General features: G+C 40.2%; 1 protein-coding gene across 3 annotated transcripts; it reads right to left on the bottom strand.

Annotated features, from left to right (window-relative positions):
• Window positions 1-12,782: 12,782 nt before the first annotated feature.
• Window positions 12,783-21,840, bottom strand: LOC113015286 (uncharacterized). 3 transcript variants are annotated; one of them, XM_080293408.1, is made up of 7 exons: window positions 21,758-21,840; window positions 20,480-20,591; window positions 18,422-18,766; window positions 18,080-18,337; window positions 16,971-17,072; window positions 14,193-15,836; window positions 12,783-13,335 (listed from the first exon to the last, which is right to left on the bottom strand). In XM_080293408.1, exons 2-7 carry the CDS (start codon window positions 20,583-20,585, stop codon window positions 13,328-13,330), a joined length of 2,463 nt encoding a protein of 820 aa, XP_080149534.1. In that variant the 5' UTR covers window positions 20,586-20,591; window positions 21,758-21,840; the 3' UTR covers window positions 12,783-13,327. The 3 variants fall into 3 exon arrangements, with proteins under 3 accessions (XP_080149534.1, XP_080149535.1, XP_080149536.1); XM_080293409.1 differs by lacking the exon at window positions 18,080-18,337 and having other exon boundaries at window positions 21,758-21,839; XM_080293410.1 differs by lacking the exons at window positions 20,480-20,591; window positions 21,758-21,840 and having other exon boundaries at window positions 18,080-18,353; window positions 18,422-18,539.
• Between the last annotated feature and the right edge of the window lie 1,015 nt (window positions 21,841-22,855).

Consider the following 22,855-nt stretch of genomic DNA (forward strand, 5'->3'; position numbering starts at 1 on the left):
AGCAATAAGCGCAGAAAATGCATGACATTTATTTTGAAGAAATGCTTCATCAATGTGCTACAAAGTACAACTGCAGGCTATACAAGGCAAAAAAAATAAAAATCCAGGAAACCTTCGTAATATAAGATTCCATATTTCAAACTGAGTAAACTAAACAAGGCAGTTTTGTTGTGCACCTGAGATATTTCTAGTGTAAAGTGTTGATTCTTGGTGGAGTCTCTATTATTTTGATCTTTAATCTTTACTTTGCAACAACTTTTTAAGATTTTGACATTTTTTAAAGAATCAGCTGATCACCTTCATCGACTCACAGTAGCTTTCAGAATTTAATTTAGGCTCTTCAAACCTTTGAGGATCTTCACATAGCACAGTTTTGGTTATCCTGTCGATACAGTCAGCCCTTTAAAAATAAATTCCTGGTGGTGTTTGACATTCCCAAGGCTGCCCTTTGTCTCCAGTTATGTTCATCATTTTTAATGGAGAGAATTTCTACTTATAAACCAGCGGCCTTGCCTCTGCTTTTTGTAAATGATTTACGGTAGTCCTTTTGACTTCATCAGGTGGTAACCTCCAGCTCGCACTGGGCCAGTTTGCAGTCAGGTGTGAAGGAGTGGGAATGAGAAGTCCACGTTTCTTAACTGGAACTGCCCCAAGTGGAGGAGCTTAAGTAACTCAGGGTTTTGCTCAGGAGTGAGGGGAGAATGAAGTAGGAGGTTGGTGTCATGTCTGCAGTAATGTGGACACTGTGTCAGTCTATTGTGGAGAAGAAAGCTGAGCTCAAGCTGGCGATTTACCAGGCGATCTAGATTCCTACGCTCACCCTATGGCAACGAGCTCAGAATAGGGACTGAAAGAATGAGATCGCAGGTAGAAGAACTGGCAAGGAGCTTCCTTTGAGAGCTGGGTGGGCTCTTCCTTAGCGATAGGATGAGGAGTTTGATCAATCGGGAGTGACTCAGTAGAGCTGATACTCCTCAGAGAGAAAGAAAAGCTTTCAGAGATATCCGTCAGCTGGCTTGGGCCTTGTGTCTCCCTAGATGAGCTGGAGGAGGTGGCCAGGGACAAGGTGATCTGGGCTCTGCGCAGACTGCTGCCACAGGAGAGGCCCCAGGAAGGAGGCAAAGAGACAGAAAATGAATAAATGGATGGAAGGATACCATTATTAATTCACAGAAATTACTTTAAAAGTTAACTTAGCTTAACTACAACGGATAGTGAGAACAGCCTGGAACATCATTGGAGCCTCTCTTCCCTCCATCAGACACCTTTCACACCTGCTGCATCCGCAAAGCCACCAGCATTGTGGAGGACCACACGCACCCCTCACACACTCTTCAACCTGCTGCACACACACACCTTTATAGATCAAGTTACTTTTTGCACAACGCACTGTCATTGTTGCACTGTTGTGTCTTATTGCTCTGCTCTGTCTGGTGTTGCACTATTTGTTTGTGTTTTTTTGCCATTTTTGCACACTTGCACTTTATGTAGTCCTGTGGTGATTGTCTGTTATATGTCATATATAGCACCGTGGTCTTAGCGGAACATTGTCTCGTTCCACTGTGTACTGCACCACTGCAGTGGCCTATCAAGCCACTTGACTTGACTAGCAAGGTTTTTTTTCTTTTAAACAAATCTGATTGGAGCATCTATCAAAACAAGATCCCAGAAACAGAGTAAAAGAAAACGGGAGACTAAAACAGAAAAGTCCATTAAAGCCGTCACTGCACCACCAGCAGCACTGTGACCTCATAGGAAATTACGACCATCTTCTTCCATCAGGAAACATCTGGGCAAACACTTCAGTTTCACGCCACATCAGCAGAGAAATTAAAAAAAAAAGAAAAAAGAAAGAAAACAGGACAGGGGTGGGAGGGATACAAAGGTCCCTGGTCTGCTTTCACTTTTAACTCTGTGGTGGAGGGCCAATCAGGTGGATTATAGGGTCAACGAGGAAATGACCTTGTAATACATCGTTTCCACTGAGCAGTCCTCTGAGGCAGCTCAAAGAGGGCTTACAGTGTATATGGCGGCATACGTCAATGACTGATGCTGGAGATGGAAATAAATTCTGTATTGTTATTTGTCCATGGTGAATATGAATCTTAGATCTGGAACTGGAGATGTCTCATAAAGTCAACACTAGATTCTTATCAGTTTTAGTGAATCATGAAGCAAAAAACACTGAGTAATAACTGCTCATATTTGCTGCGTTGTCCATTTTCCATCACTGTTTTGAGCTTTTGGACATGTGTTTAATGCCTAAACCGACCACAGTGTTACATCATTGTCAGATCAAGCACGAATTATAAACTACAATTCAATGTAAGAGATTACTGGGGAGATTATTGGGAAACAAGAGTTAGATAATTCAGTTATAAAAATAACTCTTGTTAACTCTTAATAAGCCTGTTTGTGGAGAATGCAGACCAAACCGCATCACAGTGGTTTGAGAAATATGGGAGAAAATTGTTCCTGCTAATGATAGAAACAAGCCTGTTTCAGAAAAAAAAGGAAAAAAAAAAAGAAGAATAGAAGAAAGAAAAAGAAAAAGAAAAAAACAAGAAAAAAAAAAGAAGAAAAAAAGAAGTTCACTCCATGGAGATTTCCCTGTAGAGCGGTCTTGTGACAACACTCTAGGGTCAGTATTTGAGTTATAAAAATTTATGGTCAACACATACACATATTGTTGTATATCTATCTATCTATCTATCTATCTATCTATCTATCTATCTATCTATCTATCTATCTATCTATCTATCTATCTATCTATCTATCATTGGGAAATCAGTTTTACCCCGGTTCTTTTCATTCCCCGGGCCTCCAGAGATGCACCGGACTCAGTAGTCATTTTCGCAAAAACTTTATTCATCTTTATTCATCTTTATTTATCCTCATTTAAGCATGCATTCTTCTAGAAGGGAAGACTTGCCAGGCCGGTGTCCCTCTGCAAAATCTTCACTCCTTTGTCTGTGAAACACAGTTTTGTAGGAGCGACCCTATCATAAAACCCCCACGGTGTGCTGCAAACTCTGTATCTGTGTCTATGTGCACGAGCACGTGAGTGCCTATGTGTGCACGTACCCGTATGTCTATGTGAGTGCACGTGAGTGAGTGTGTGTGTGGATGTGTGTGCGTAACAGTTAAAGCACTATGTGCGTATATCTCTATATACGTGCCTTCCTGAGGGTCATAAAAGTCCATGTCCCTTACAAACCAAAGTTATTTAGTTACAAACTTTGAGACTCCCACCCAGGCATGCCCTGAGGAAATTCCACTCAACATTAACCTCTCTTTGTCTCACTTTCACAGTTCAAACTAGGGGAAGGGTCTCCTAGAAATCTACTCTTAAATTCCTGACACACTCAGGCCTTTATTACATCGAGGGCAGTGTCGGTGTCTCTACAATAATTCTACATTCTAACACATTTCTAAACTCTAAAATAGGCTACACATATCTATCTATCTATCTATATGGTACTAGTAATGGGCAAGAATTGCTGATATTGCTTCTTTCTATTTATTACATTTTGACAAACTGCAGACAAAGGTCCAGCTGCTGTATTAATAAGAAAGAGAGCTAACAGTGATAGAGAGATAAAGAAGACAAGACAGGAGAGGAAGAAGAGATGTTAGACAGGTAAGGACCACTTAGTGGAGTGTGATGAACTGGAAGTGTAACATTTACATTTAACTCCACGCATTTTCAAATCAGATATGCGATCTGCACATGTGACATTATGTTTTTTTCATATTGTAAAATGTGCTTACCCAAAAGGGGTACCCAAAAAAGAAGTACAGAGCACAGAGAACCACAGTTCCAGAAAATGTGTTGTTTAGGAGATTAAAAGGTCGTTAGACACAGGTTAAATGTGAGCATAAAAGTAATGAAGAGTAATGAGAAGGACTTTAGGAATAGTTGCAGGATTTCTGTGTTATGTAAATTGCCCAAACACAGTGTTCATGCCAGATATGCGCTACCCGTTAAAGGGGGTGACAAACCAGGAGTAAACTTTTTAAAGAGCAATCGGGTTAACTCTATGGAGGCAGTTTGACTCAAGACTGACAAAAGTAATGTAGGACCTTTTACCAGGAAAACTAATTATATCGGTTTTTAGTTAACAGTAGTTGTTGAGGGAGTCAGTTAATTAGGTTGACTAATAGAAATATGGTGACCTTTCTGGGGAAAGGTCAAAAGGGGGAAACTGCTAAGAAATATATATATATACAGCTGTATGACATCAAGCTGTATGCCAAGAGTGAACGAGACATCGATTCACTGATCCACACTACCAGGCTATACAGCAATGACATTGGAATGTCGTTTGGACTGGAGAAGTGTAGTCGGATGGTAACAAAGAGAGGGAAGGTAGTCAGAACTGAGGGGATTGAACTACCAGAAGGCAACATTGCAGACATAGAGGACAGTTACAAGTACTTGGGGATCCCACAGGCGAATGGGAACCATGAAGAGGCCGCTAGAAAAGCTGCAACCACCAAGTACCTGCAGAGGGTCAGGCAAGTCCTGAGGAGTCAGCTGAATGGTAAGAACAAGATCCGGGCCATCAACACGTACGCCCTGCCCGTGATCAGGTACCCTGCTGGGGTAATAGGCTGGCCAAAGGAGGAGATAGAAGCCACTGACATAAAGACAAGAAAGCTCCTTACCATGCATGGAGGGTTTCACCCCAAATCCAGCACCCTGAGGCTGTACGCTAAGCGGAAGGAAGGGGGCCGGGGACTGGTGAGTGTCAGCACCACAGTCCAGGATGAGACAACAAACATCCAAGAATACATTAGGAAGATGGCCCCAACTGACCGAGTGCTCAGTGAATACCTCAGGCAGCAGAAACCCAAGAAAGAGGAGGGAGACGAGGAACCATCATGGAAGGACAGGCCCCTGCACGGTATGTACCACCGGCAGATAGAGGAGGTGGCTGATATCCAGAAATCCTACCAGTGGCTGGACAAAGCTGGACTGAAAGACAGCACAGAGGCACTAATCATGGCAGCACAAGAACAAGCTCTGAGTACAAGATCCATAGAGGCTGGGGTCTATCACACCAGGCAAGACCCCAGGTGCAGGCTATGTAAAGATGCCCCAGAGACAATCCAGCACATAACAGCAGGGTGCAAGATGCTAGCAGGCAAGGCATACATGGAACGCCATAACCAAGTGGCCGGCATAGTGTACAGGAACATCTGTGCCGAGTATAACCTGGAAGTCCCGAGGTCAAAATGGGAGATGCCCCCAAGGGTGGTGGAGAATGACCGAGCTAAGATCCTGTGGGACTTCCAGATACAGACGGACAAAATGGTGGTGGCTAACCAACCGGACATAGTGGTGGTAGACAAACAGAAGAAGACGGCCGTAGTGATCGATGTAGCGGTTCCGAATGACAGCAATATCAGGAAGAAGGAACACGAGAAGCTGGAGAAATACCAAGGGCTCAGAGAAGAGCTCGAGAGGATGTGGAGGGTGAAGGTAACGGTGGTCCCCGTGGTAATCGGAGCACTAGGTGCGGTGACTCCCAAGCTAGGCGAGTGGCTCCAGCAGATCCCGGGAACAACATCGGAGATCTCTGTCCAGAAGAGCGCAGTCCTGGGAACAGCTAAGATACTGCGCAGGACCCTCAAGCTCCCAGGCCTCTGGTAGAGGACCCGAGCTTGAAGGATAAACCGCCCGCAGGGGCGTGCTGGGTGTTTTTATATATATATATATATATATATATATATATATATATATATTTTTTATTTATTTATTTATTTTTTTTAATGCTTATTGTCTGATTATATTGTTTTATCCATTTTAATATCAGAGGCCTTTAGAAACTGAGCTCAGAGGAGGCAAGACTAGGTTAAGGGTGACAGGTTGCCCTTGCAACAGACCTCAGAAAGGGGAATTTATTGCAAGCTGCACAGGAAGTAAGACACAGAGAAATGAGGAACTGAGTACAAGGAGTTAGTTTTTAGTGAAACTGTGTGTGTCACGTGTGACGTGTGTGACGTCTGAAGTACCAAAATAACACCATATGAGACACATGTTGAGCTTCGAATGTTAGAGATTCTGCAACTGGCTTTGGGCTGTGCAGGGGTCTCTCTTCCGGAAGATAATTAAATAAAGAATATATAAATGTTTTGACCACTCTGAGTCGGGTTTTCTCTGTTCTATCATCAAAGATCAAAGGGGATCAAAGAATCGGGTTTAATAAAAACAAACTGAGGTAGAATAACTGTTATTTAAAAGTTGCATATTAGTGCAGGATAAACAGGTTAGTTTGCTGCACTGTGATGGGTTTAAAGTAAAGAACAGCGTGTGATTGCTGCACAGTGGCTGTGCTCATGTTAGGTAACATAAAGGGCAGCAGAGACTAATATGATCATTAGCTGATTGTGCTCAGATTAATTCACTGAATTCAACCTTCCCATCTAAAGAGAGCATGAAGAGTGTACTGTCATTTTGGATTAAATCAGCCAGGACAACTTGTGAAACTTTTGCTGACATCTTGTTGGAATCAGTTGTGTACATCCACAAAGAGCTGCGAACCTCAGAGCAGCAGTAGTAGCCCAGGTCAGCTGTTCACAGCTTGCACACCCATAGAATCTACTGGAACTCTCAATAGAAACTATTTTGAGTGATGATTGTTCTCCCCACTATGAAAGCCAATTTTATAGTTCCTCCACCTGCTGAATCCTGCTTTAACTTCATCCCTACTCATTTTCCAGTTTATAGGCAAAGTAGACCTCAACAATGTGGACATAGAAAATAAAGATATTATTTCATTTCCCTTCTTTTGCTCTGTTCATGTTCTACGTAACTGATTCAAGCAGAATATAATCAAAATAAAATTAGAGTAAATTTAGAATTCCCATTTATTAATTAATTTTGTTATTACATTAATATAGCACAAGGTTCAGCTATCCTTGTCAAAAAATAGCTGGTAGAAACGTCCTCCAAAGAGATACTTTTTACGTTCATACTTTGAGTAAATTTCAGAGCCTGTACTTTTTCACTTTTTTTGTAAAGGGACCTCTGGCTAATACGTCGGGCTCTGTGTCGGGCTTGTAACAAAAAATTGGCTTTACTTTGTTGTCTGGGTCAACTTTGCCAGTGACAAAAACAGAGAGAGGCATTGAAAGGCTACTCCAACAGAACTTATTGTTTCGGAGGAAAACATGAACACAGTGTACACTCGAGTCTTAACAGCTTACTTATAACTGGGCTTGTCAGGCACTCTTTTTGGCTGCAGTGGTTATTATTATATTTACATGCTTCAAGCTCCCGTTTTTGCTCGTACTTTTCCACTCGCCTTTTTCTCCCTCCGTCGCTCACAGACAACAGATATGGGAGTCCATTCTCCCTGCAGCACGGACTACACTGCCCATGAGGCTACATTATTTAGCACTATGCCTGTAACACTCTGCCTATTGCCTTCATAATAAATCATTTTTAAAAATATTTCTTCACCTCATTATGAGACGCGAGATTGAGACACGGGCATTAGGGACTCTTAACGCTTTTTCGCGAAAAACGCGAAAAACGTTGCGGAACTTTGTTTGGGTTTACACCGGCGCAGAATTACCAAAAATAGAGGGTGTAGCCAAACATATAGACATTGAAAATGTGACGTCATTCAGGGGTAAAACCGTATAGGATTCTGGGAACTCGTGGCAAGAGGTACTAGCGCACGCAGGCTTTCAATTGAAATCAGTTACACAGCGATAAAAAGAAACACAAAAAATGGCAAGAAGCTGTTGTATTATTAACTGCAATAGCCGGTCGCATGACAGCCACGGGAAGCCGACGGGTAAAAGATTGGTTGTTATCTGATTACGTTGTTGAAGAGAAATTGTCCAAGCCATGTTTCCGGAGTAACAAAGAGCCAACGAATGGCCTGGATTGCAGCCATTCAAAGACCAAATATAACGTCTCAGAACACTCCAGCTCACATGTTAGTCTGCTCCAAGCATTCCCACAAAGGTCAGTGTTTTGTAGTAGTTAATACGTCATTTTTCTTAACATAATTGGTGATATAGGTTACAAGCAAGTCTGGCGCTGAACAGAAATTCTCGCTCTTCTGTTATTACCATGGTACATTGACATATACTTTTATTCACAGGATAAAACAGGTTTTTTTGTATCACTAATTGCCCAGTACGATTACAGCATACAATATTATTGTCACTGCTACATTTCTGTAACGCGTACCAGAAATTATTTCCACTACTAATTAATTACCGTTGAGCTCAAAGGTCCTATTAATAAACGGTTAACGAATGTGTATTTAAGAAGACGATTTGTGAGACTGGTAAACTTACCTTTGTACGTACGATGGTCTTTCGTTCTACACAGTGCATTTCAAGGTGCTGTACTCATCCGTCGGTAAACTGTAAGCCTTCGTTGTATTTGAAGTATGTTGTGGTGAGGCAGAGGTCTAACAGTGTGCAGATCTGATCGGGTGTGAAGTTGGTCCTGTCTTCCAAAGATGTTACGGTTTGGAGGAGGACTCAAGTGCAGGACTCCGGTTCTGATGCTCACAAGAAGGATTTATTTACAATTCACCAGGTGTATATACAAGAAGGTGCAGGGGGTGCTATATACAGCTGAGTGAGGGAAGAAGGGGTCTCCAGGGAAGTCCAAGGGGAAAGCACGCATTCTTCAGATCATCCACACACACAATCACAGGCTCACACTCCGACACTGCCACACGGGAATCACACGGGGGAAAATCCATGAAGCTCTGTAGACAGGGAGACAGGGTTAAGTATGACGCACAAAAGAAAACACTCTTAACTAAACTTGCTGTAGCTTGACTTCACTAATGCGTGGTAGACAACGATCCTGCGATGAACAGCAGTCGCCTCCTTGTTTAAATGTTGATTGTCTTAATGAGACCCAGGTGTCTCATCAGGATGGTAGCAAGGTGTTTTGCAATGTTATAAATGGCTGAGTTTATGCTACTGACTATGGGTCTGAGTGGGACCCCTTCCTTGTGGATTTTAGGAAGTCCGTAAATGCAGGGTATGGCACCCCCGGGATAAAGACGGTGATATGTAAGGCGGTCAATGATTTTTTCCTTTTCACGGTCTTGAAGGCAAGCTGTAACTTTCTTTTTGTAGCTGCTTGTGGGGTCTCGCTTTAAGGCTTTGTAGGTATTGTTGTCACTGAGGAGAGTAGTGATCTTTGTATGGTAATCTGTAGTGTTTAGGACCACGGTGCACCTTCCCTTATCGCCTGGTAAAATGGTGATGTTGTGGTCTTTGCTCAGGGAAGCGACGGCCTTCTTTTCTTGTAATGTGAGGTTAGACTGAGGGACTTTGGCACTGGAGAGGGTGGCTGAGACTTTCATCCTGATTTGCTCTGCTTCTGTCTGTGATAATTTATTAATACGTATGGCGGTTTCTGTGGCTGCGATGAGGTCCACTATGGGCAACTGTTGCGGAGAAATGGCAAAACTAAGTCCTTTAGCTAAAACTCTCTTTTCAGGTTCAGTGAGATTCCGGTCTGAAAAGGGGTTTACCCATTTCTCCTGACTGTCTTCAGGTGTCTTTTCTCCTCTGAGTTGTGTGGGTTCAGAATGAGGAGTGTGTGTTTTTGAAAGCAAGGTCTGAAATTTCCTGCATTGTCTTTCTTTTCCTTTAGAGTGTTGGGCCCACTGAGCCTTGTCCACAAACTAAGATTGGAGAGGGTAGAAGTGTTTCCAGTTCCTGCAGAGTCTGGCTGATGTTGATCTGGAGGGCATCTACAGGGAGTGCCGAATTATTAGGCAAATGAGTATTTTGTCCACATCATCCTCTTCATGCATGTTGTCTTACTCCAAGCTGTATAGGCTTGAAAGCCTACTACCAATTAAGCATATTAGGTGATGTGCATCTCTGTAATGAGAAGGGGTGTGGTCTAATGATATCAACACCCTATATCAGGTGTGCATAATTATTAGGCAAGGTCCTTTCCTTTGGCAAAATGGGTCAAAAGAAGGACTTGATAGGCTCAGAAAAGTCAAAAATAGTGAGATATCTTGCAGAGGGATGCAGCAGTCTCAAAATTGCAAAGCTTCTGAAGCGTGATCATCGAACAATCAAGCGTTTCATTCAAAATAGTCAACAGGGTCGCAAGAAGCGTGTGGAAAAACCAAGGCGCAAAATAACTGCCCATGAACTGAGAAAAGTCAAGCGTGCAGCTGCCAAGATGCCACTTGCCACCAGTTTGGCCATATTTCAGAGCTGCAACATCACTGGAGTGCCCAAAAGCACAAGGTGTGCAATACTCAGAGACATGGCCAAGGTAAGAAAGGCTGAAAGACGACCACCACTGAACAAGACACACAAGCTGAAACGTCAAGACTGGGCCAAGAAATATCTCAAGACTGATTTTTCTAAGGTTTTATGGACTGATGAAATGAGAGTGAGTCTTGATGGGCCAGATGGATGGGCCCGTGGCTGGATTGGTAAAGGGAAGAGAGCCCCAGTCTGACTCAGACGCCAGCAAAGTGGAGGTGGAGTACTGGTTTGGGCTGGTATCATCAAAGATGAGCTTGTGGGGCCTTTTCGGGTTGAGGATGGAGTCAAGCTCAACTCCCAGTCCTACTGCCAGTTTCTGGAAGACACCTTCTTCAAGCAGTGGTACAGGAAGAAGTCTGCATCCTTCAAGAAAAACATGATTTTCATGCAGGACAATGCTCCATCGCACGCGTCCAAGTACTCCACAGCATGGCTGGCAAGAAAGGGTATAAAAGAAGAAAAACTAATCACATGGCCACCTTGTTCACCTGATCTGAACCCCATTGAGAACCTGTGGTCAATCATCAAATGTGAGATTTACAAGGAGGGAAAACAGTACACCTCTCTGAACAGTGTCTGGGAGTCTGTGGTTGCTGCTGCACGCAATGTTGATGGTGAACAGATCAAAACACTGACAGAATCCATGGATGGCAGGCTTTTGAGTGTCCTTGCAAAGAAAGATGGCTATATTGGTCGCTGATTTGTTTTTGTTTTGTTTTTGAATGTCAGAAATGTATATTTGTGAATGTGGAGATGTTATATTGGTTTCACAGGTGAAAAGAAATAACTGAAATGGGTATATATTTGTTTTTTGTTAAGTTGCCTAATAATTATGCACAGTAATAGTCACCTGCACACACAGATATCCCCCTAAAATAGCTAAAACTAAAAACAAACTAAAAACTACTTCCAAAAACATTCAGCTTTGATATTAATGAGTTTTTTGGGTTCATTGAGAACATGGTTGTTGTTCAATAATAAAATTATTCCTCAAAAATACAACTTGCCTAATAATTCTGCACTCCCTGTATATTGAAATGGACCTGTCTTATCCTTTCACTTAAAAGCTGATTTTGTGCTCTCTTTAGAATTAAGACTGCTCTGTATCCCCTGACAGTGGCTCCAAGGCGAAAGCTCTTAGGAACAACTCTGCTTTGTCTGCATCTTAGGTTGAAACGGAGGTGTTTCCTATAATCGGCTAGTTTCCTTGATTCCCTTTCATACTCCCGCACCAGTTGAAGGGTGTTCCTCCCAAAATGTAAGGCAATATGTCTGTGAAGGTTCTCAGTCATCCAGGTCCTCGTAGTCAAAGGAGCTTGCAAAGAAAAGCGTCTGGACTTCTTTGAGTTAGATCCAGTTAACTCAAATCTGGATCAATAATCCAGTTTTAACTCAAAACTGGATTATTGATCCAGTTTTGAGATCCCTCCCCAGACGCCTTAACGTCCACTCACATCCTGGGCCATCTGACCTCAGGAAATCGCATGATAAGGTGGGGCCAGGTTTCACAATGAGCTCACCCGAAACTCTGGCTGATTGGGACCCACACCTAGTTTCACACCTTGGCTCAGGCGATTAGAGGATCATCAGGGGGTCCTTTTGTCCCTCTGTGGGGGGTTACTCCCACTAGGTTTATATCTGGGACTCTCCACCATTTGACCTTAGAACTGAAGAAGCTTCTCGGATGAGAGGTGAAACGTCTTCAAGCAACTTAAAGAAGTCCAGACGCTTTTCTTTGCAAGCTCCTTTGACCACCTCATGTGCTGTTCGTTCCTCCGTTCTTTACAATAAATCAGCAGTCCTCACCTATCAACGAGTCCTGCATTTGGGTTCTCTCTTCCTCACCTTCACACACGACAACCTGACATATGTTGTAGTTAAATGTTCAAGGTTTCCAGGATTTGCTCTAAATGAGGTTTCTCTGGATTGTGTCTTTCTGTTTGTGTATCTCAGCCACGTGCAAACTGATTTTTCCCTCTGTTCCTTTACTTCGGTTTTCCTGCCTGTCATTTTGACATTTACTTGCTAAGTATAAAGCAAAAGTTCTTCAGTGGCCATTTGAAAATTTGCATAGGTGTGTCTTTTCCCTAAGAATTTGTTTCTGCTTTACATTATTATGTTTTCCAGATCGATGTATCCCTTTGGTCTTTGCACTTTCTGTGTTCTAGTGACTGAAGCTCACTGTCCGCACCCTCCATCTCTACCCTCTTCCCTTCCCTCTTTCCTCTTTCTTCTGTAATTCTTCAAACTTCTTGCTTCCTGTAATGAGCTGTTCTTTCTCCTTTCTTTCCAGACTCATCCTTCATATGCTTCGTTCTCTCCGTGTAAATGCAAAAATACCTATTTTTGGTGAAATTGTCAGAAAAAATAATCAATACCTTAATTAAAATTGTCTAATATGGTCTTAAGAATGATTATAGAAATTTAAAAAAGAAAAAAATATATATATAAATATATTTTTGACAAGGTCAAAAGGGGGGACAAAAACTCTGACACAAATCTTTTTTTGTCTTTATTTTTTTTTTTACTATGCCTCCAGGATCAGAAGGCTTTTTTGAACAAGTCTCATAAGTACACTGGAAATGTTACTCATGCTTAGTTACTGTAGTTAAACTAAATGCCTACACGAACAAATAAAAATGCAGTATCAAAAAACAGGTATTATTGATAAGGAGGTCCAACAGCAGATAACACATGTAACACAGTTTTTTTGTGATCGCTTCTGAATTTTCATTTTTTTGTCTTTTTTTTTTTAAACATCTCCATATTAGTCTTGTCCCCTTTCTACTGGTTTTCTTTTTCTTTTTTCTTTTTGGCAGGTGGACTCTTGTCTGCCTCCAGTTGCTCCACATTTTCCACCTGGTCAGTATTTTATCTTTCATCCACTCCACTAGCAGATGTTATCAACCTCCTTTATACTGCTGTTAAATTGGGTGTAGATTGACTTTCCATGTCTGCATTTCCTTTTGCCATATTTAAAGTCGACTTCTTTTAGTTTGTTCCTCCTCTGGCTCAAGGTGAGGTTTTCTTGTATGAGTCTTCGTCCTCAGTCAACTGTGTGGATACACATACACATAGTTAGTAAACACATCCAGACAAACTGTGCCTGAAATGCTAATTGTCATATATTTACCATTGCAGTAGTCATTATTTTCAATGTAAACTTTGAAAAAATAAAATAAATAAATACAATAGCAGTATAAAAGCAGCAAACCACATAAAAAATATGGTTATTTTTACATCCCAGAAAACAAGGGGAAAGAATCATGAGAGTGATTTTGTGTTGCTTCTCTCATGCGGTCCTTTTTTGCAATGAGGAGAGTGCACAAAAAGCCCCTAGTGGAGAATGGAAACACTATCAATTTATTCCAGAAAAGGCTTACTAGCCGATTAGTAATGTACAGATCGCAGTTCTCTTAAATAAAATGACAACCATTAATGCAACACTAAAAATAACAATTTTTTAACAATTTAGTTACTGTATCTACATTGTTTTTATGCTTATGTCAACTAATATGAATTAGTATTAACGATATACCTTTTTATTATCAGTTGAGAACCTTTTTTTTATTGTCAACTCTTTTAGTATGGAATCAACCCATGAATGACAGCTTCTAGTACTGCCTAGGGCGTATAACAGTATCTTCCAACCTATCAAAGTTAGATGTGGCGTGTCATTAGTGTGACCCCATTAAACATAATATTTATTTACCAGGGTCAGACTAATTAATTTTAGTTTTACTCAAACTGTCAGAATATGTTAAATACTAAAAATATTGGCATTTTTTACATGTTTGTCTAACAAATTTTAGAAAATTGAAATATCCCCATCTAATCAGTGTCACATTGGAATGAAAAGCCTGACATTCATAAATAATAGTGATGCAAAGATGTCAAAAACAAATCCTGACCTTCTGTGTCTTGAGCTTCTTCTGCATCATTTTCTATTTCTCCTCCCTCTGTGGACAGTTCTTGTTGTTCACTCTGATCTTCTGTTGTACTTTTTCCTGACTGAATTTTTTTCACTGAGGTGAGACCTTTGCCAGGCTTCTTTTGGTTTGTTGTACTGACTTCTGGATCTGAAGGCTGAGCACCGGCTTTTGAGTCGCTATCTTTCTCTCTGTTTTCCTTTGGGTTTCCTCCCTGACTTATGCGTTTGTTAGCTGAATCTGCTGTTTCATTATTTGTAGTTTGTGTTTCATCTCCATTCAAATCCTTTTTCTCGTCCTCTGGAACACTTTTTGCATCACTTGATTTCCTCAACTGTTCTTCTTGTTCCATTGGACTCTGATCTGTTGTTTGAGTATTTCCTGGCTGTTTTTCCTCAGTATTAAGCTGTGTTTCACTGCCTGACTGCTCTTGGTTTGTTGTAATGCCTTCTGGATCCAAAGGCTGAGCTTTGTTTTTTGACTTGCAAACTTTCTCCCTGTCATCCTTTGGCTCTTTTCCCTCTGATGGATCATTTTGACTTGTGTCTTTGTTATTTGAATCTGCTGTTTTATTATTTGTAGTTTGTGTTTCTTCTCCATTTCCATCCTTCACATGTTTTTCTGAATCCCTTTTTGGTTCTTGTCCTTCTCTGGGCTGTTGTTGTTGTTGATGATCAACACCTGTTAAAATCTGATCTGTTGTTGGATTATTTCCTGGCTGCTTTTCCTGAGTATTACTATCTGACTGGTCTTGGTTTGTTTCATTTGCTCCAAAATGTGAAGGCAGGGTTTTGTTTTCATCAGGTAGATCTTGCGTTTCATTACATCTATTCTGTTTGTTATTAATTGCTGGATTGATGATTTTCCCTCCAGCTTCTTCTTCTTGACCTTCACTCATTACAGTTGTTTTTTCTAACTGGCTTTCCTCAGAATCAGGATTCTTTGCGGGTGTTTTTGATGCGTTTGCAGCAACATCACTACCAATCTGAATTTGGTTTGTCCGACTTTCTTGTGATGTGGGAGGATTTTTCTCACCATTTATATAAAAATTCACACCACTATTGCTGTGTTGGCATTTCATTTCTTTGCCCTCAGAATGAGTACTTTGTTTCCCTTCTTCTGCACTTGCACTCTGAGGTGCTGTTTCATCATTTATAGTTTGTGTTTTATTTTTGTTTTCCTCAGTGCTGGTATCATTCTTTGCTTCTTGTCCTTGTTTAGGGTGATGTTCTTGTCCACTGTCATCCATCAGACTCTGATTTGGGATTTTATCCTTTCTGCTCTTGGTGTTATTCTCAAATTGCTCAGGTTGTGCTTGTCTCCCATTACCTGATTGGGCCTCGTCATTTCTGTATAGAGCATTTGCTGTCTCTCTTCCTGGTTGGTTATTATTTTGTTGTGTGCCACTTTTTGTTGTCTGAGGAATATTTTTGTTGGCAATATCATACTCCTTTTCCACCTCATTTTGACATGAAGATTCAGGTTCTGTACTGACATGTGCAGTGTCATTCACTTCAACCATATCTTGCTTCATCAGAGGTTCCTTTTCTGATTCTATAACTGACGGGCATGATTTATCCATGCTTCCACTCTGTGATTCTCCATCATTAGAGCACTTTTTGGTCTCTGTGTGTAAGTACAGATGGTAAAAGTTACAATTTTAAATACCTTATAGGAATTTATAGTATTATTAAAATAATAATAATAATAATGATAATAATATGTTTCTGACCAATTTGAAACTAACTTAAAATGTCTTCTAATATTAACAACATTTAAAAAAGTAAATAAAATGTTTAAAATATTCATTTTAACAGTGAATTAAAAAAAACTTTATAGGCATAAGTCAGATGAATATATAATGCAAACATACACACATCACATTGTAACAGTAACATAACATGTGCATAATGATATGTTACTGGTATGATGTTTGTATTGGTTGGATTCAATTTTAAATAAATCTGCAACATACACCAACATATGTAAACATTTAACAGCTGCAGCTAGACTTAGACATGAACCATTGTTTGGAACACCAACATCAAACCTTTAATATTTTTCAACACTGGTGGGAAACCAGTGATGCATTTTACCACAAAATGATGGTTTTCATAGACAAAAATAAATTGCTATGAACTTTGTCGGTTTTATCTGACAAGATAGGAAACAGTATATTGGCAATATTATCTTAATCTTCTGCCATCAGTGGTGTTGAACTGTGGACTTTAGTTAGTTGTGATATATAAACATCATTGCCAGAACCATCAATAATGTCGTTATAGATCTAAACTTCAAGTAATTGTATAAAATGATGAAATTTGAACAGGAATATAACTTCAACTGGGTTCAAGAGTTGGGAGTTCGCCTTGTAATTGGAAGGTTGCCGGTTCGAGCCCCGGCTTGGACAATCTCGGTCGTTGTGTCCTTGGGCAAGACACTTCACCAGTTGCCTACTGGTGGTGGTCAGAGGGCCCGGTGGCGCCAGTGTCCGGCAGCCTCGCCTCTGTCAGTGCGCCCCAGGGTGGCTGTGGCTACAATGTAGCTTGCCATCACCAGTGTGTGAATGTGTGTGTGAATGGGTGGATGACTGGATATGTAAAGCGCTTTGGGGTCCTTAGGGACTAGTAAAGCACTTTACAAATACAGGCCATTTACCATTCAACTAAACAAGGAAAATTCATTATCGGTATCCATCAGTACATTGAGACCACGACAACAGCATCAGTCAAAGGCCTTTAAAATATATCAGAGTCTCACCCATATTGTATTTTCTCCACTTCCAAACAAGAAAAGCAACAAAAATAATAAACACGACTCCAGCAATCAAACCAGCAATGGTAGATCTAGCTGATAAAGCATCTGAAATGATAAAGTACATAAGATATGACAATTATTAATAAACAGACATAGGCTTTGTCAAGGTTGCTAGGTTGGAGCTTAAATATGGATCACATCACACAATAAAAAAAAAAAACTCGGGGGTGGGGTGCCCCCGGCCTCTCGGCCTGGGGCTCGGTCACTCAGGCACAGCTGGCTGCCGGCGGAGCTCACGGGCGCGTCACTGCAACCCCCCCCTGGCTTCTGCTCCGCGGCTGCTGAGTGAGCCCTCATCTGGGACTCTCCTCAGCTCTTTCTGGGACAGTGGCGCGGCTGCCCCTCTGTTGGTCTTCCTTGGTCTCTTGTGTTCTGGGGGCCTCTGGATGTCTGGAGTTTTGATCTCCTCCATACCTGCTTCATGCCCTGGAGGACGGGGCTGTGGCCCCCCCACACCCTCTAGCAGATCATTACATGAAGGAACCTTTTAAAAAAACAAGCACGTCCATGCTCACAGGTGTGCACACGGGTGATCACACCCACAAACTACACCCTTTTTGGCTCCTACCTCAAAGCGCACTGTGTTCTGTTGATCTTATGTGCTGCACAATGTTTAATATTTAGTATTTACTGTCATATTCCCATATATCATTGTGATGTTGTTTATTCTATTACTCTTGTTCTCTTCTGGTTGTTTTCTTTTCTCTTTCTCAACAGGTGATCCAGGTGATCGATATATTTATTTATTTATTCATTTTTTTGTCTGCTTATTCTGTTGGTTTTTGTTTTTTGCCCTTCTCCCCCGTCCCTCTTCTCAGCTTTTTTCTTCCCTCTTTCTTTCTCCCCTTCTTTCCCCCAGTCAAGTCTGTCCCGTATTCAGTAAGTGAAAATAAAATAAACAATAAAAGGTGAATCAAATGGACCATTACGGCAAGGCAGGGATGGTCAATTTGGTAAAGTAAATCCGTTGGGCATCTTTCTTTGCCTTTAGACAACAATTCTGATGGCAAAAGAGCCAAACGGGACAGGCCAAAAAAAAAAAAAAACTTAACCTGGAACATGGATCTTGGCTTCTCTGTACTGGTTGTTTTGTTGGATTCTACAGGTGATATTGTTGCTGTGTCCTTTTTCCAGAGTCAGTCTGCTGCTGAGGACATAGAGGTCATCAGGACCTCTCAATATCTCTTTAGACCCAGCAGAGATGATCTTTCCCTCGTTCTCCAGCCAAAACACCTCTGGCTCTGGATACCAGCCTTTGGATTTACATTCTAGCACTCCAGGGCTGACCTCAGTTATTTCAATATCAGCTTCTAAAAACACATAAAACTGTGACATAAAATATAAACAGTAATCCAATTTTTAACTGTAGCAGCATATAGAGTTTGTCCACCTACCGACAACAAGTTCAACACTAAAATCTGCATTCCGTCCTGGAATGAAGCACCTGTATGTTCCTTCATCTGACAGCCTCACTTTGGTAATTTTCAGTGATACATCTCCTGTTTTCAGTTTCTCAGTGGACACTGACGTTCTGTTCTTGTAGGATGGGTTTTGGCCAACCAGATGATCTTCACCTGACCGCCACACGTGGACAAATCTGGGATTCAGGTCAGATCTTGACCACTCTACCATCTCATCCACGACATCCATAGGATGATCCAATTTGCATGGTAGGATGATGTCTTGAGTCTGACCAATTACTGCAAACATTCGATACTGACTGTTTGTCAGAGATTCACCTGTGAAGCAAAAGGGTTTCATTCTTTTCTTTTTTTCTTCAATAACTTGAAGTTGCTTCAAAGAATAATTTTCTATACTTTACTAGTTTCTCACATTGTTATAGAACTATTTGGCTCAGTGGGATTTGGTGGGATTTGGCGCACAGGTGTTATAATGTCCAACCACTGAATTTTAGTCAGGATAAGGTCAGACCTTATCCTGACTAAAATTCAGTGGTTGGACATTATAACACTGACTGACCTAATTTATGCTAATGTCAGGTCATGTGGCTGTAAAACAAGCCCAAATCAACGCTCCACAGGGGCTCTCCAAATCTCTGCTTTTGCAGAGTTGGTCATGCTTGTTGATGAATTAATTAAGTACATTTTATTAGCAGTGCCTGGGAGATAGTTGTCATCTTAATTGTACTCTTAAGTGTATCTCCGCATTTTGGCATAGCTGTTGTTGAATAAATAATAACAGTAGAAGATATTATGTTCTGACATTTTTTTGAGGTTGTTTTTACCTAATTTGTTAACATGTGTAAATACTTAGAATTGAATGTGGGTGTAATATATTTTTATCATGAAACATAGATGAGTTGAAGAATAAAAATCTTTCCTCTCTGTATTATGGATGTTTAATCAAGTCCTCTGAGGGTGCACACAATACGAGGTTAGTCATTCATATACTGCTGCATTAGCTGGGCTGTAGTTACATCCTAAGGTTTTAAAAACTGAGCTTAAATAAATGATTAGCGGTAATAAAAGCCGAGGGAGATCAACAGTGATCACTGACTGTTTTAGGAGCTTTTTGAGATTAAATAGAAGAAAATACGAAACATTAAACATGTTAACAACACAAAAGCCATATTAAACGCAGACTACTTTAGGCCCGGAAGTAGGATTCGTCACGTCATCACTTAACGACCGGATTGGAAAATGTAACGATGGTAAACTGTTAGGAAGATTTGAAAAAGTAATAAATGGTCGTTATTTTATTAGGTTACACACGTGAAAAACTCCCCAAAAAACAACTTAGTCATAAACTCTGACACTTCTCTCTTATAGAAGACCTTTTTAACCTTAACATGTTATAAAATATGACTAATCTAAAGGGACACTTTCACTTTCATTCTTAGTAGTGTACTGACCTGTTTGTTTGAACAATGGCGCCGCCAACTATTGTTAAACCGTAACCATTGATATTATTTCAACATTTGAAAGACCTTGAGTTAAAAAACATTTTGTGATGGAATCCAAATGTTCTTAGCACATCTGGTTGCAATTTCAAATGCACTGTTGACATTCATTTTTAAGTGTTCCTTCTTGATTGATTCCTCACTTGTTCTCTAGTTACAAAACACTTTTGAATACAATATTACAAACTAATATTTGTGTAATGACATTTTGCCATAAAGTATAATGCAACCAATGCAATTTAGAAACACCCTCGTTGCTTCAGTAAATCGTACACAACATTACATTTAAAGCATGTGTATTTCATAGTTTATAGTATTAATATAACTACTAATTTAATTTTTTTAATGCAACCCAAGAAAATACTTACACCTGCTGATAAGTTCTTGTTGAAACTGTCATCCATATGACAGTGCTTATTTAACAATGTCTTCATTTACACAGAGGTGTTAATAAATCTGTACTTTGTGCATATCCTGAGCGTACATATCAAAAGTATATTGGCTGTTGTCATTAATTGTGAGGATACATTACCTGCATTGATCTGTGTCAGTTGAAGAATGATAACAGAGTGGAAAAACACTATAGTCCATACACTGAGTTGAGATTTAGAGGATCGTCTGTCCTTGTGTTGAGGCATTGTGTGCTGCAAAAAAATTCAAATACACACAGTTGTAAGACATTTTCTTTCACACTGGAAATGAAATTATGGTGAGAAAAGTTGAGGATATCTTACTGTTGGCTCACTTTTCAATCAGCAAGTTCAAAGTCAAGTCCTTAAATCAAATAACCTGTCCTGCACCTGCTCGATCTGTCTTATCTACCTCGCAGTCTATTAAAATCTACTCTGTGCAAAAACAAACCACACCTGTTGTCTGATATAAAATGTTGTTCAGGGACAGACTTCAGGCATGTACACTGTGTTCTGAACTAGATATGTAGAGTGTCACATATGAGTTAAGAATACATTACTCATTAATGATCAAGTTTACACTAAAGAGAAATCTTACTGTAGTGTTTTAAACCAAGTTAATAGTTGAACTAAAATCATAAATATATATGTGTTTTTTTTTCTTTATTCCTTGTTTTTAGCTCCTTCTATAATGGGTTACATATAAATAAAAGGCTGTACTTTGACCCAGTTGCCAGGTAGCTGATTACCGCAATTATAAAGCACCTGTGAGGCAGTGATATGGGCTGAAAGTGAACTGTTGTGTCGAGAGGCACTACACAAAAAAATAATAATGCAATCAAATCAACATTGTTTAGATATTTGTACACAAAGGTGTAGAAATGATGCAAAATGCAGTCCTGAGGAGGGCATGAGGGTTTTAACAGTGGAGTAAACAGTAGTCACACCCCTGTGGTTCAGTCACAACAGTAACATTCCTGACATTGTACTAATGCCTGACTAAATCTGAGAAACCTGCTGCTGCAGTCAGCTCTGTGTTTTATCTCTATTTGGCAAATACATTAAAGAAAAGCACAAAGGCTCAGCCAAGGCTGGAGGTGACCCATCAAACACTCACCAGGAACACAGATCAGCTTAGACTATGACCTTTTATTTTGAAATTAACCTGCTCTCACACTTTTAACAACTGGCAATCATTTGTCATCTTGTATGTGCTCACAGTTTGACAGAGAAAAAACAGTCTGACGTTATTCAGAGTTTCTTCAGTAACATGTAGAAAAAATCCCTTTGTTTTTTTTTACCACATTTTTTAGTGTTTTGTTATAAAGTTCTTATTTCTTTGTTCTCTGACTCAAAAACAAACCCAAAACAAAAACAAACAAATAAACACAAAGACTTACCACAGCTAAAGACCCCAGACTCCGACACAGTGATCCAAACTGTTACTGTCAAAGTGAAACGAGTCGCTGGAAGCTAAAACAAAAACAAAAACCGAGACAGGTATTAACGAGTCACTGCAAACCGGACACTCCGGTCGGATCACTTTCTAGCATTCATTGGTCTATTCATCAGGTGAACACTGAACATGACAAACACAGGGACGGTTGACCTTGATTGCATACTGCATCAGATCAATACAAATCATGTATAAACCAAAGAGGAGCTCAAAATGGTTTCAGCAGTTTCTTTCACCCTCTTTGGGTATTATTAGCAGAAATCAGCCCGTAGATATGGGCCATTAGGGGCCTTCTCAACCAGCCGAATTGGGTGATTATAAAATGCTACAGCGAGCCACCTGTGAGGCAGTGATATGAGCTGCTTTATTGGACTCATAACCAGAAAACATGATTGTGTTTACTGGTCAGAAGGGGGCACTATGGGAATGCTGCTGCTGTGCTAAGGAACAGTAACTGTCAAAATGTGTCAAAAGTCCTAAAACGCTGGCACCAAACCTTTTTGCCCCCAGTTTAACATATTCACTGTTCTATATTTATTATTGTGACGCTCTTGCAACAGTCTTCATTAAACTTACACAATAAAGTCTGCTCAACACAAGAAGTAAAGTGACCTGCACAGGAAGAGGAAGACCTCAGCTGTGTATTTAGATTTAATGTTGCTTGATACTCTCAGTGAGAAAGAAGAATGGAGGTCATAGCACTCTGTAGTAAACTCTGTGAGTACAGCATTTGCCTCATGCCATTTACTTACATATAAAATCTTTTTTTTATATTTTATGCAGTAGTCTGTTCCTGTTCTACCCCAACATGTTTTATTTTAAAGTTGTCTTAATACATTTAATCTGTTGGGTAGTTATGCAAATAATTTAAATGTAATGTTTAATAACACCGAATTTACAAATTATGTATTACTTTTTAGCACTCGTATATTTGCACAAGTAATGAACTGTTATATGTTGATATCAGTATAATGGAGATGTAAATGTTGATCTCTTGCACAAAAAGATGATTAAACATGCCTTCATACTGACTGTGTCATGG

The sequence above is a fragment of the Astatotilapia calliptera genome, chromosome 3 (genome assembly GCF_964374335.1).
Source record: "Astatotilapia calliptera chromosome 3, fAstCal68.1, whole genome shotgun sequence".
NCBI lineage: Eukaryota > Metazoa > Chordata > Actinopteri > Cichliformes > Cichlidae > Astatotilapia > Astatotilapia calliptera.